Source organism: Neolamprologus brichardi, chromosome 14 (assembly GCF_056152115.1).
Source record: "Neolamprologus brichardi isolate AB-2024 chromosome 14, ASM5615211v1, whole genome shotgun sequence".
NCBI lineage: Eukaryota > Metazoa > Chordata > Actinopteri > Cichliformes > Cichlidae > Neolamprologus > Neolamprologus brichardi.
In genome coordinates, this window is record NC_142117.1 from 31627751 (window position 1) to 31641978 (window position 14228).

The 14228-nt window shown below is 39.2% G+C and overlaps 1 protein-coding gene across 1 annotated transcript in view; it reads left to right on the plus strand.

Moving 5' to 3' along the window:
• The first annotated feature begins 12679 nt into the window (after positions 1–12679).
• gbe1b (glucan (1,4-alpha-), branching enzyme 1b) overlaps positions 12680–14228 on the plus strand; it is a 97934-nt gene continuing 96385 nt past the window's right edge. Inside the window, exon 1 of the mRNA XM_006796601.3 lies at positions 12680–12876. Within this exon, the coding sequence (XP_006796664.2) occupies positions 12695–12876 (182 nt within the window). The 5' untranslated portion in view covers positions 12680–12694. The remainder of the gene's footprint in view (positions 12877–14228) is intronic.

Genomic DNA, 14228 nt, shown 5'->3' on the forward strand with positions numbered 1-14228 from the left:
CCATGATTAGTGCCACTGTGCTGTCTATCCGTCCAGTTTTCTCCAGTCACTGCTAGGATTTCTGAATGTCAGCCACTTCGTTTATCTTCCAGAGGTACATACCGTGCAGGGTGCTGTCCTTCCATGATAGTTCTTCTTGCTCCCCTTCTTTCTTGTGTTGCTGTTGTCTGAGATATTGGGGTCAGTTGTGGAAATCTTCCTGATGTACTCATGGATGTTTGTTGTCTCATGCTGGACAGTGGTTTTGACACTCACTAGTCCTCGGACCCCCTCCTTTCATTTGCCGTACAGTCTCAGGTGCTGGATTTGGGGTGAAACCCTTCATACATAGGGATGGGTACCGGTATCCGGTGCCATGATGGCATAAACGGTAGTAACCAGACCGAAAAGCAGCGCACATTTCGGTGCTTTATTTCGTTTTTTTTCCTGAGCTGTGATACACTTTCTTCTTCCTTACATTTGTATTGGGGGTTGGCAAACAACTGAAAGGTGCATTACCGCCACCAACTGGTATGGAATGATACACTTTAGATTCTAGCCAATCATTTTACGTTTCCGGGGATAGTAGGCGGGCCCAGGTATGTACGTTCTTTTAGAGCAGAGCTACAGATTAAAAATGCCCAAGGCAAAGCGGTCAAAAGTCTGGCTGTACTTCACAGCAAAATATGTAAACTCAGCAGCCTGCAACAAGTGCTTTAAGGTGATACTGTGATACTGTCAAAGGAGGTAACACCTCAAATCCGATGCACACCTGGCGATGCATAGTGTTTTGTTTTTTTAAAGCCGAGAAATGCGCCGTATTTGATAGCTTGCTGTGAGACCTGTGGTGTCTGGTGGTGTGGTGCCTGTTATCGGACCCGGAGTTAGCAACATCGCCCAAAAACCCGAAGAGTAGAGTCCTGGCCCCTAGCCCTGCCAGTGTAGCAGAAGTGATGAAGGATGATGATGGCAGCAGCAGCCGTTCTTCTCTGCGTGAGTAGCTTAATGTTGTTCGTGTGTAATTTGCATTGAGTAAGCTAACCACGTTATTAAATTAATGCATGTAAGGTGAACTAGCAAACATCATCATAGCTACATGCAGCTGTCTTCTTGTTTGATGGCAGATACTCCCTTCACCCTGGCCAAAAAGGCTAAAATGACCAAAGAAAAAGTGGAAAACAGCTAAACATGAGAGGATTTTGGACAAAGTTTGTGTTTTTTCCATTGATTAAGCACTGCTTCCAGCCCAGAGTGATACCATATATGCCCTATAGCTGCAGAAAAGGCTAACATTGTTTAAAAAAACAAAAACAGCTGAACATGAGAGGTTTTTGGACCAATTTTGTGTTTTCCATTCTTTAAGCACCGGTTTGAGCACCGTTTAAGCACCGGCACCATTTCAAAAGTACCGGTTTGGCACCGGTATCGGATAAAACCTAAACGATACCCATCCCTATTCATACATGATGAGGAGCTTCCTTGTCTTGATGGCAATGGCTTCTATCTTCTCCTTTGGCCAACTTATTGTCCCAATAGAGTATATGATCACTGGCAGGGCGTAGGTGTTGATTCCCCAGATCTTGTTCTTTTCATTCAGCTGACTCTTCAGGACTTGCCTTGCTCTCTTCAGGTATTTGGTGGCTGTGGGTTTCCTAGCCTTTCCAGGTTTTTGTGGTTCCCTGTAGGGATTCCCAGGTACTTGTAGCTGTCCTCGATGTCTGCAACATTGTCTTCTGATGGCGCAGTCCCCTCAGTTCTAACTACTTTCCCTCTCTTTATTGCAATCCAACTACATTTCCCCTGTCCAAATAACATTCAGATGTTGTTGCTATAGATCCTAATCTTGTGGATCAGCAAATTAACATCTCATTCACTCCTGGCATACGGCTCGATGTCATCAATGATTGCTCCATTCCCTAATCAGTATCGGTAGCCAGTCTTGTCAGTGATCTCACTGAGGGGTTTCAGGCCAATGCAGAACAGCAGTGGGGGCAGGGGATCTCCTTGGTAGTTCCTGCACTTGACGGTGGCTTGTGCAATTAGCTTAAAGTTAGCCTTTAGTGCTGTTTGCCACATCCCTATTGAATTCCCGATGAAGGCACCTATGGCACTGTTGATCTATATATAATTCTAGGCATTCTGACCCTGCCACTGTGATGGCCCCTGTTCGGGGAGGTTGCTGTTGTCTCTTCTTAGATCCACTAGCCACTGAGCACTGTTTCTGGGATGCATCCCTTATGCTCTACCAGTATTGCTCCATCTCCAGCCTTGGTGGGGCTGTTCTCATGTTGTTCCCCTGCCACTGAGAGTATACCTTGGATGTTCAGTGGAGTACAGCTGGTTTATTCTCCTGCCTTCTATCTCTCTTGTATATCTCTTCAAACAACTGGTCAAGACTGTGAGTCTTTGCTTGGCAGTTTTCAATGCCTCATGTATTGAACACTCTTTGTACTTCCTAGGCACCACTTTCTTCATGACAAAACTACAATAGTTGGCTAAATTCCGTCCAAACTGCATTGATTTTGGTGTCTAGTCTCCTTCTCCAATGAGGGTACTTCTCCTTGTGGCTTAGTTTTGATGTTTGCAGTAGGGATTATCTGTAATGCTGCATTCAAATCTTCTAGTAAACCTTCAGAGGGTACTTCACATAGTCCTGGTAATCGGCCACGGAGGGTCCAAGTTTCCAGCTTCGCCATGTTCTGATCTTTCAGATCTCTCACGTGGCTAATACAACATCAAGCTTTAACTTGGGTTTTCCTGTGTGCATTTCACACAGTTTTCTTGTGGATTTCTTTCCCTGTTGTCTTCCAAGTCCAAAGACATGCTGGGAGTCCATTTGACTGGCAACCTGTCGAGGGTGTTTATTGCACAGTGCATGCTGGGATATGATCTCCTTAGAAACCTTCACAGGATCTGTATGTTTGAATGGAAAAGATTTATTGTGCAATCCGAAGTTTAATATCTCTTCACAGCTGCATTGTAACTGCTCTCCTAAAATTGCATGTTATTGTCAGAGTTTATTCACAAAAAACAACCTTAAAGAATTCCTACAAATGAGCTTTTGATTGTTTTATTTTACGTTGTTGTACTCGAATGTTGGAGTATCAGTTTAAAATCAGGCTGATTATTTTTTTAATGCTCATCCCTTTGCTTTGTTCATAGTTAATATTAATTAGAAACTCTTAATTTCCTGTAAAAAGGCTAATATGTTTGGAGGTATATGATAACTATCATTATGACATGTTGTGACCTTTGTTCTAAATACTAAATAGAACATACTTGTAAATCTGAATACTTTATTTTCATTTTTGTTGCACCTCTGTGAATATATCCTTACCACAGCATTACTATTGAGGGACAATAAACCCACAGTGAAGCTCCATCCTTGATTCTGTTACATTTTATACCACATGCACCACGCTTCTCTTATTTTGAAGGCGCTCTTAAATTAAACTCCTTGGACATCATCAACCAATTGAGGTTTTTCAAATGGTCGGCCTTGCAAGCTTTCACTGGTTCAGAAGCCAAAGAGTAAATGACAACTAATTCACCCTCTGCAAACCTGAACTTGAGACTTGTGGAGATAATCATATATCACTCTTTGTAACGGGTCTCTTTCAAAGCAGCCAAGCAAATTTGAATGGTAGCATGAGGCCACAGAAGGAGGTCTTTAAAGTGTGAGAGCAAGAGATGAATACTGAATGGATGTTTATTAAACTGCCTTTTATCACATAACGAAAGACTTGTCATATTTTCTGAGTCCCGTTGAGAGAAACAAACCTCATAGTTAACCACTGTGCCAGTAATAGCACTAAGGGCTCACAAATTTTTCAATCAAATCCTGAAAATATGAGATTCTAACTATTTAGAGGTAGATTCTTTTTTTCAGGTATTCCAATCAACTTATAAATCTATCCTTACATTCAAAGTGAGTATAAGGCTGACTCTTTGGATTTATTTTTGAGGCCTAAAACCTAAACTTTCCAGCAGTTCTCTCACAGATCAGAGAGTTTAAAATAATTGAAGGTACTACATCAGTAAATTTCTTTGCCCCTTCATTTTTTTTAAAGACACATTTTAAATAAGTTGCTCTTTTAGAGAAATAGATCAACATGTTCTTAAAGCGCTAGTAAAATTTTAAATGTCCATGCAGCACCAAGAATTGCCTTCTTAAAGTAACAAATGACCTTCTTTTAAAAGTGTATGCTGGGGAATGTTCGATTTTAATCCTTTAAACCTCAGTGAGTCTTTTTATACTGTAGATCATGCAATTTTAATTGACTGCCTCAAGCACTGGGTGGGTATCAGAGATATAGCACTGTGCTTGCTCAGTTACTACATTTCCTGTAGAACCTTTTCTGTCGCTGCAAGCAATTTATCGTCCTCTCACCAATCATAAATTGTGGGGTCCCACAGGGTTCAATTTCAAGTCCTGTCTTCTTCCTTATATATGTTTGTTCTCGGACATTTGTAAACATAATGTTGTATTTAGCTGGTGTGACTGAGGGATTCTTAATTGTAGCTCCCTTTATATATACCTCAAGTGACTGTAAAATTATGGACAGGTCAACTAAATCTAAAGCCTGATTTACAGCACAGTGAGGTTAGACGTGTGAAATGAAATGACAGAAATGGATGAACAAAGTTTTATAAAAACTTTGGGTAAACAGGTAAATTAAATGGCTGATGGGTGTGTGTGTGTGTGTGTGAGGGGGTAATTATGGTCTGCAAAGATAAGCAGTTTTAAACTCTGCAGAATAATCTTTGTTATCCGTGCTTTTCAACGGGGTACCCAGTAATGTCAAATGATTACAGAATCTTTTCTACCAAATACCAATTCAGCCCAAACAAGATATTTTTGAAAAATAATTTCAAAACATGACAAGCAGTGCTATGTTAATAATGAATAATCCTTCACAACCACCACAACTAAATATTGCTTGTTCTATCTGGAGGTCTGTGTTTTAATCGACAATATAAATAGTGTGTGGATTTTTGCTCTAAACTCTAACAGGTCTGATGATTTGTATGCTCTGGCTGCACCCCAGCACTGAATTTTGCACAGCATAGAGAGACATGTAACTACTATATCAAGACCACCATGCAGCTACGCCAGGTCTCCTAATAATTGCATCGAATTAATAAATAGTATACAGACAGTATTTCCTCCTTTTTACAGGATGTAGGTTTGACTGGAAACAGATGGCAGTCAGTATGGCTCAGCTCAACTTCGACATAAAGTAACTTTGAACAGGAACTCGGCAGTTTACATAATGTGATGCAAAGTCATCACGTTTTTAACACCCTCGCTGCAGAATGTCCTGGGTTCAAATCTAGTCCGGGGCCTTTCTGTGTGGAGTTTGCATGTTCTTCTCGTGTCTCTCTGGATACTTCGGCTTCCTCCAGCAGTCTCGAGACATGCAGTGAGTGGGATTCCAAATGGCCCATAGGTGTCTCTCTTTGTCAGACTGTATACACTAGATATACTGTATTACTGATACTCTGACGCAAATACAAAATATGATGCAACGGTGAGTCCCGTTGATGCCAATCTAAATTATGTGGAAAAATGCTAAAATGAATAAATATAATAAAAAGTAAAATGAACAGATATTCTGTGTTTATAGCTGACCTACATTAACAGGACAGATTCCTCCCACAGTCTAAAGATAGTGTCTCTGTATTAAGTCTGTGATGGACTGGGGATCTCTTTGGAATGAACTGCATCCTATGCTGTCATAGGCATGTTCAGTTAAATCGTGGGCTCTTCAACTTTAGAGATTTAGTTGTTTAAAGCATAGGGAGTACATACATCAGTTAATGTAAGATATGCTTTGTGCATTTTCAGTTACTTATTTTAATGCCAGTGTTGTTTGATCGCTGTTTAAGGCTTGAAGATGTGTGAAAGGAACCTGAAAGCCTCACGTGAAAATGTTTACTTCATTATCACGTTGCAGTTTAAACAACATTTCTAGACAATATTCAAATAAGAAAATCAGAGGACCACACCAAAGTTTCTTTCTTTAGTTCATGTCTTCTTTGAAACAAAAGAAGAAACGCAACAACATAACTTTGAATATCTATTTGTTTTGTTGCAGTGTTTTTGGTACGTCTTCCTGAATAGCAGCATCGAGCGGGAATATAAATGATCTTCTATTATGTCTGCTCAGATTAGGTGCGAATCTACTTTTGTTTCTTGTCCTTACTGAGAATTGTTGTTTTTGTTTCACTGCTTCATCTTGAAGGGCCGCGGAAACATAAATACACACTGCAAACTAGATATAAATACAGCACAGTCATTCATTGTTTGAAGCCTCATTCATCTTGGCAATGAAATGGAAATTGGACACTTGTGATTTAATACAGTGCTGTTTCAAGGTTTAGTCTCAGAGTCAAAATATGGGTTATGTTGATTTTCGAATCTAATCTAGAATATTTCTTTATGCTTTTCAGCATTTCAGTAGATGGACTGACTCCTTGAATTCAAACCTTTTTGATTTGCAACATAATCGCACAGCATATTGCCATTCGAAAATATCTGAAACACAGCAGGTTTTAGACATGGTGGGATTATAATTGTCAAGGCTTGGAAGGAAGACGGGAAATGGTATTCTCAAACTGTGCATGTAAGCCAATAATCACACAGCACGTACTGAATTAGTCATCGGGATGTGTGTTTTCTTTAATACCGAAAGGCCAGTGTAATTATTTTTCTCTAACCTTACTTGACAATTGTCTCATTGTTTCTGTTAAAGAAGTCTTGACTTCCCCTTGCTGACGCCCAGCTGAAATTCGGCCTTTTCGCCCTCTTCCTTTGACAGTGTCCCCTGAGCCCTTTCTGCTTGATTTAAGCCATTTGGCCTGTTATATTGTGGGGTCAGGTGTTAACAATTCACTTCTGCTGCAGGGGCTGACTAGTCTGAAATTCATAAATGAGTTTTGCCAAAAACCCTGAGTGTGCCGATATAGGTTCTGCTTGCCTCCTCGTGTCCTCAACCTACATCAGCAACCGTGACCACATCGCACCACATATTTGAAATCTTCTATCATCTGGATAGCTTTCAACCCCGCGAAAGGTTTATGTACCTCAGAGTTTCCGAAACTATCATTAGCACATGCTTTGTGTTCAGCCTCACATACCAATATCGGTGCTTCCATCTGCTCTATTGACTCTCATTAAAGATCTCTATCCTCGTGTCAGTCTCCGGTCCTTTCTGAGATCCCTTCATCCTTGAAATTGAAGGCTGGAGTGAATCTTATCACCTCTCATTAGCTTCATCCCCATTTCTCTGGTTCCCTTTATTGCTCAGTGCTAACCTTCTCACTTGGTGGCATTCATGGCGCAGCGTCATCCGTCTTTCAAAGGAATTATATAGGTTGCAGTATTTCAGCACACTGATCCCTGACATCTAATTTGATTTTCAGTAGAAGGCGGTTGTCTGTCTCATGTCTAAATCATATTTCTGTATCCTGTTTTACTTCTTTCATTGTTCTTTTCCTCTTTGTGTTGAAATCAGTTGCAATAAGTGCATGAGCACTTTAATTTGTATTGCTCTGATTTCCCAGGATTGTTGCCAAAGAAACTGTACTGTTAATTGCATGTTTATGGACAATAAATCACAAAACACTTTGAACACAATTGTCTGATGAGGAATTAGGTAATAGTCAATTCCACAGACTCGGAAGTTGGTACCAATTTGAGACTCTATGCTAAATGTATACTAATTATAATGTGGGATGGATGCATTTCCAGAATCACTAACTTATCTTTTTATTACTTTTAAGTAATGTAGTTTGCATCGATGCGAATAAAATAGATCTTTTAATCTTCTTCACAAACACAAGTGCAGACTGTGCTCTTGTCTCACAGCTAAAATTTGGAGATGATTCTTTATTTGAAAATATCCTCCCTGAAAAGGTTTTTTCTCCATCGATTGTTGGGATGCAGTGCACACGCAAACACAGATATCTTATTCACTATTCAAAATACATGATCTTAATCTTAACCGAGTCTTGCACAGACAGTTTCAGAACTACAGTCCTTGGAGAATGTGTTTAATTTCGAAATATGGATTTTAATGAGAGACTTCCAAAGAAAATGAGAGGCATCCAAAATTCATTTATATTCATGTTGAAATGCTCCGTCCGTTTCGTGTTTGCCACTTGGCTATGACAGTTGAAAAGTGGGATTTCCATGTGAGTAGCTAACCCTAACCCTTTAAAAATCTCGATTTTCTTTGTCTTGTTTTTCTGTGCTCATGAGCTTTGTCAGTACTGTTTATTTTCATGACCATTACAATCATTGGATGTGATTTAGTATTACCATATGAGGTGGTCATGTCTGTTACATGAGCTGCAAATGAAATAAGACATTTCACCTATAAATCTATATGTATATGTTTTGAACAAAGGAACTTTTGATCAAAATGTAATATTTCGCAATATTTTTAAAAAAAAATCTTTACAAGGGTGAATTGTCATATACAAAAAAGGACTGAAGACCTCTGAATAGGTTTTTCTGTTTCTGTGAGATGCACTTAAAATAATTTACATATTTTTTCCTCGAGTCAGTGGTTTCTTCGCCTGGATGTTCTCCTTATACATTTTGTTTGTTTATAAAACGTTTCAGCTTCTCTACTTTTTTCTATTGTTTCTCAAAGCCATGCTTTTAGAAATAAAGTCTTAGCATTCTGTGTCATCCCTGCTCAATTCTCTATCTTCTAACAGCTATAATTTTTTGCCCTGGATGTGTCTTATATTGGTTGAACACCCTGCAAAGTAATTCTCTCAGCTTGGAGGCACTATAATGCTTTGATGAATAATTATAGGTTTTGAAAGACTAATTGTGTTTTTTCATTGCAAATGATATCAGTGTAGCATGCTTGCGTAGTCGCGTCAATTTAGTCGAATGAGAAGGTTGTTTGTGTCAGCTTCTATTAAGTCACACAGAGCTGGCATTTCAGTTGTGTTCTGAATCTCTGATGTGATGTCTTTCTGGTTCAATATGATTCTGCAGAGGATCATATAGCTCAGGAAGAAATGCTCAAAACCCAAGAATATTTAGGGCTTTGTCTTCAGATGTCAATTGAATTCTTCATAATGAATAAATTAAAACTACCCAGAGTTGTTACAAGTGTCTTGGGAAAGTTAAATAATATTTTCTTGGGGTGAAATTTGGGCCAGAAGAGAGGCAGGATGGAAGGTAGGGTTTTCTCAGAAATCTGCAGTGCTATTTGTGATGCATAAACTCATCAGATGAGCTCATCAGCTCATCAGATTAATTTTGACTGATCAAAGGGGAATAGAGGATCCATAAAGCTCCCTTTAACCAAGCATCCTCAGGTTGTAGACAGAGTAAAAACATCCTTATAAGGCAGTAACTTCAATAGCAAGAATGGGATGTTTTGTGTTTTCGATTTCTTACATTTGTTTGTATATTTGTCACACCTACATGTTTAAGATCATCAAACACATTTTAATATTAGACCAGATAAAAATGTTTGTATTAAGTTAAAAAAAAAAAGGTCATCAAACCTACTTGTAGTAGTAATTGCCCCCTTGTTAAATCAGGAATTATTGTGATTAACCACATTTTTGGAAAGTTAAGTTCAATTTCACAAACAAAGAAATCATGTAAATAGAACCTGCCTGACAAAGTAAAGTGGGCTAAAAGATCTCAAAAAGTAACACTTCACAATCTAAAAAACTCAAGAATACCCAAGAAAAAAAGCAAAGGGCATCTATTTGTTTGGAAAGAGTTATAAAGCCATTTCTAAGTCTTTGGGACATGCTGAGTCCTTATCCACAAAAGGGGTCATTTACAGGTCATTTACTAATCAGAAGGGTGACGGTTTGGTACTCCAGTCTGCGTGCCAAAGTATCCTTGGGCAAGATACTGAACCCCAAGCTGCTCTCTGATGAATGTTAGAAAACACTTAGAAAAGCAGTGCTTGTATGAATGAGTGAATGAGGCATGTAGTAAAGCAGTGAGTGCTCAAGTAGAGTAGAAAAGCACCATATCAGACCCAATCCATTTACCATTTACCAGTCCTATTGGCATGCCATGGCCTTGTTCAGATACCCTCCAATATGGCTGAAGTAAAACAGTTTTGCAAAGCAGAGTGGAGCAAAGTTCTTTCACAGCAATGTGAAAGATTCATTGCCAATCAAAAGTTTGATTGCAGTTCTTGTTGCCAAGCATGGCACAACCAGTTATTAGCCAATTGCTTCGTCACGAAGAGTGAGGTAGGTTTGGATACCTTTTCCCCCTTTATAAATGAAATCCTCGTTCAAAAACAGTATTTTGTATTTACTGTGGTTATCTGTGTCTAATATTAAAAGTTATTTAATAATCTTAAACATTTAAGTGTGACAAATATGCAAAAAAATTTAAAAAAAATCAGGAACCTTTTACAGTACCATGGAATATGATCTGCTGTTGCAAGTTAGATCCAAATTTGTGCTTATGCCCATTTAGACCAGTTAGTATTTCTATCTTAGTGCTATTTTCTGTTGTTTTTGTTAGATCTCCATTAATCTTGATGTTATCGAACAAAATATTCCAATGTCAGATGGCTTACATTAGTTTCTTGTCATGGTCAAAAAAACATAGACAGTGTTGTGAACTTTGCAGAATAAATGATTATGTCTGTGAAATCTGCAGGCAAAACAAATGTCACTTTTGGTATTGTGGGAAATGAAAAAGTAATAACCCATTACAGCTAAAAACAATGTTTGACTTAAGACAACAAACTATTTTTGTAATATGAAGTATTATGATGTTGTGCACATATACTGGTTGCAACTACTTGCTCCAGGTTGCCAAGTTAAGATCTGTCAGCTAAATGATATTTTTTTTTGTCTGTTTTTTATCACTGAGTCAAGTGTCTTTCCATAGATACCTATAAACATGTGTTATTTAGCTATGAATCAAAGAGACAACATTTATTGGCATAACCTTCTGGGGTGGACGGCAACACACTTGTTCCATCTATTACCAACAGATGGCTCTTTAGAATGACACTCGCTTTATGACCTTTAGCTGGGACAGTTTTATTTTGTGACAAGGACAACGCTTTCAAGACCTGTGCCATTTCTTCAGTCGGCGTGCATATTTATCAGCCTTTTCCAACAGGGATTTAATCTAAATTATTGCAAGGTTATCCTTCTTGAGTTCAACTTAGTTCTGCCACTTCAGTGAAGTAGCTTGGGCTAAAAGTTATTGAGGCCACAATTAGATAAAAACAGTGTGAGCTCTGCATTTTAGAAAGATAGCTTCAAGACAGGAGTAAGTGCAGGTGAAGTAGATACTGAATCTGTAGAAAAGCATACATACACTGCATTACAATGGAGTTCAGCAACACCTAACATTCTCCTCAACCACCACCTCACACACACTAATGCTGATGTGCTTTTACCATGGGATCTCTTTAAATGAAATGCAGAAGCGCATACTGAAGAGTGGCAGGTCGCTTATATATATATGCAAAGCTTCACTTTTACCATGAAGTTATGTACAGAAAAAAGTTTTCACACAGCAATGCATTTTCATCTGCATTTTTATAAGCATGGCTCACTGCACAGCATTTTAATTTACAAAGCCTCCAAAAATTGAGGGAAATCATGTTTAATTGTGAAATAATACTGCATTTCACTGATACATGTCACTAAGAAATTATTTTCATAATGAAAGAAAAAAAAACTAAAAATGGCCTAACACTCCAGTAGTGGCCCCGAGAGAGCTGTTCATTGCATCCCACATTGAAGATTTGGACATAACAAAGAACAAGTGGGTTTTATTGTCAGACATTACCAGTAGATGGACTTAAAATATCCTTTGTGAACTGCAAGATTAAGTCAAGGGAGTGTTCAAATCAAAAGAGTTTGTTCCTTTAGAGACATGAAAAGGCAGTGAGCATAATTGGGATACATCTGTGAAATTTATGTTTTCCTGTTTTAAGTGAAAGACTCACTAAGTGTCCAAAATGAGACAGGACTGTACACTGTGGAAAATTAATGTGGCTAGCAAATTAAACAAACACACAGACAAAAACAATTTATTTTTCATGAAAATTGCAGCCTGGTGGCTGCTCTACAAAAACATATTTACCATATTAGCCAGTAATTCTCGAGACAGACTTGGACGATAATGAGAGTGAAGTAAAATGTGACATTTGCCTGCAACAGCTTGTAGACAGGAGTTACTGGGAGCTGTCTGCTAAACCTGTTTCAAATACACAGTTGTTGGCCAATTCCTGTTAGTTATGGATGCCAGTGGCAGCCTCTGGAAAGATCATTTATGACAATAAATGTCCACATTTAGTGAGGATAAAAGTACAGCCAGTGGGCTACATGTCAGGATACTATCAGCCAAGTAACAGTATTTCTAGGCTAACAGTGAATCCAACAATTGACTACCACATGTTTCAACATCTGTGTTAAATCCGATTTCTGTGCAGATGGAATTTCTTTTGAGCCACAAACTCAGGCAAACCCACAGCCTACAAAGCTGCTCATGTGTATACAACGTCCTCATTTTCTTCTGACGCGCCAGATGCTTCCTGTGCTGTTACCTTAAAGTCACACTACAGCACTGCACAGTTTAGCTGTCTCCTCTCTGACCTGCTGGAACACAGCACGTTGTGATGGGACGGGCTTGGCATGCGGCACCCTGATTCGCTGTTGTCTCCGGATACTAAAGCCTCGCGCACAGTGCATGCCTGCTCTCTGTTCTTTAGCTGTCAGTCCGTCCGGTCGGCTAGCAGCAGTCGGTGCTCGATTGGCTTGGTCTGGAGAAACCATGGCAGACCTGGGAGATAATGTTACAATTCCTGAGTTCAGCTGCCTTCTCCAAATGGATCCCTACCTCAAACAGTACGAAAAGGACTTCAGGAGGAGGTAAAGCACGGCTCAAACGGCGGTTTTGTAAACAGCTTGTCGCCAAAACCAGTCCCCAGGCAAGCGAGCAAGACCCACGCTCGCAGTGGCATGCGTGTCTTGAATTAAAAACATACACACACTAGAAAAAAAACGTTGTTTGCAACACAACCTCGTCTTCAGGTTTGACACTTCAAGCGAATAGAGGTCGCATAGAGCTACGTTTCCCACCCGTGCGCAGTAGCTTTACACCCCCGCCCCCCTTTTCTCCTCCCAGTCAGCCGAATAAAACGCGTTCATAGGAGATAAGAGGTGTTCGGCTTATGCAAAAATAACGAACCGCTACCAGAAACTCTTCGTTTTACATGACAAGTTGCTGAGAAAGGGCAAGTCGTCTCCTAACTTCCTGTGCGTGATACTTTGAGAGCAGGCACGTATTTCTCAGTCAGCTGACATCCACGTTGCTTCCTGAGGTGATGCTGTCAGATGCGTGCTTGTTGTTTAGTGGGTCCAGCATCTTCAGGGCAGCTTTTGCTTTCTGTAGGCCTTGCTCTTCATAACAGTGTTTTTTTTTCCCTCCCTCTTAGTATCCCGACTTTAGTAGCTCTGCAACGTAGGAGGCTTGTGGCTAGAAAAGATGCTGCTGCAGCTAATGGTTTGTTTTCAGGGTTAAAGGTTCGACAATACGAGTTATCCTTTAGGCAAAGTGGACTAGGTTATGCTATGTTGCATGATGTTCTTCTCCAGCTTAGACTTGAACTCCGGACATATATAAGTATGAATGCACGACTTCAGAACTCGCCTTTGTGTGCGTGCGTGGTATTTGTAAATGTATAAAGTGTGTGTGGGTTAATGAATTGAGTTGCAGTTTAGATCATGTTACTTGAAATGCACAAAGAAGAAGACTCCTAGAGTTTTATGACCAGGCCACACTGAGTCATATGATTTAACAAAAAAAATAAATAAATCAGTGGAAAGTTTTGACAAATCCTAAAACAGATTAATTTGTTCAACTTTAATTAGCTCAAGTTAAAGATCAGCTAATTAATGTCATTTTTCTTTTCTAATTAGAGACTGCTAGTTTTGTTTATTCTGTCACTTTTATCACCCAAGGGAAAGGGAACACAGTGAAAATTACAGGGATTTATAGAACGACTGTTTGCTTATTGTGACAATTAAAACAAGCCTCAGTTAAAAAGAATAAAAGTTTACATTTCTGGAGCACTTTACACGAGACATGGTAAAAGAGGGAAACAAAACCTTGTCCTTCATTGGTACATGCACTGACCTCATGTACATCAACCTCCAACAGTAAATAGACACTGTAAGTCAATAAATTGTGCAATCTTTCTGCTTGCTACTTAAATGTCCTT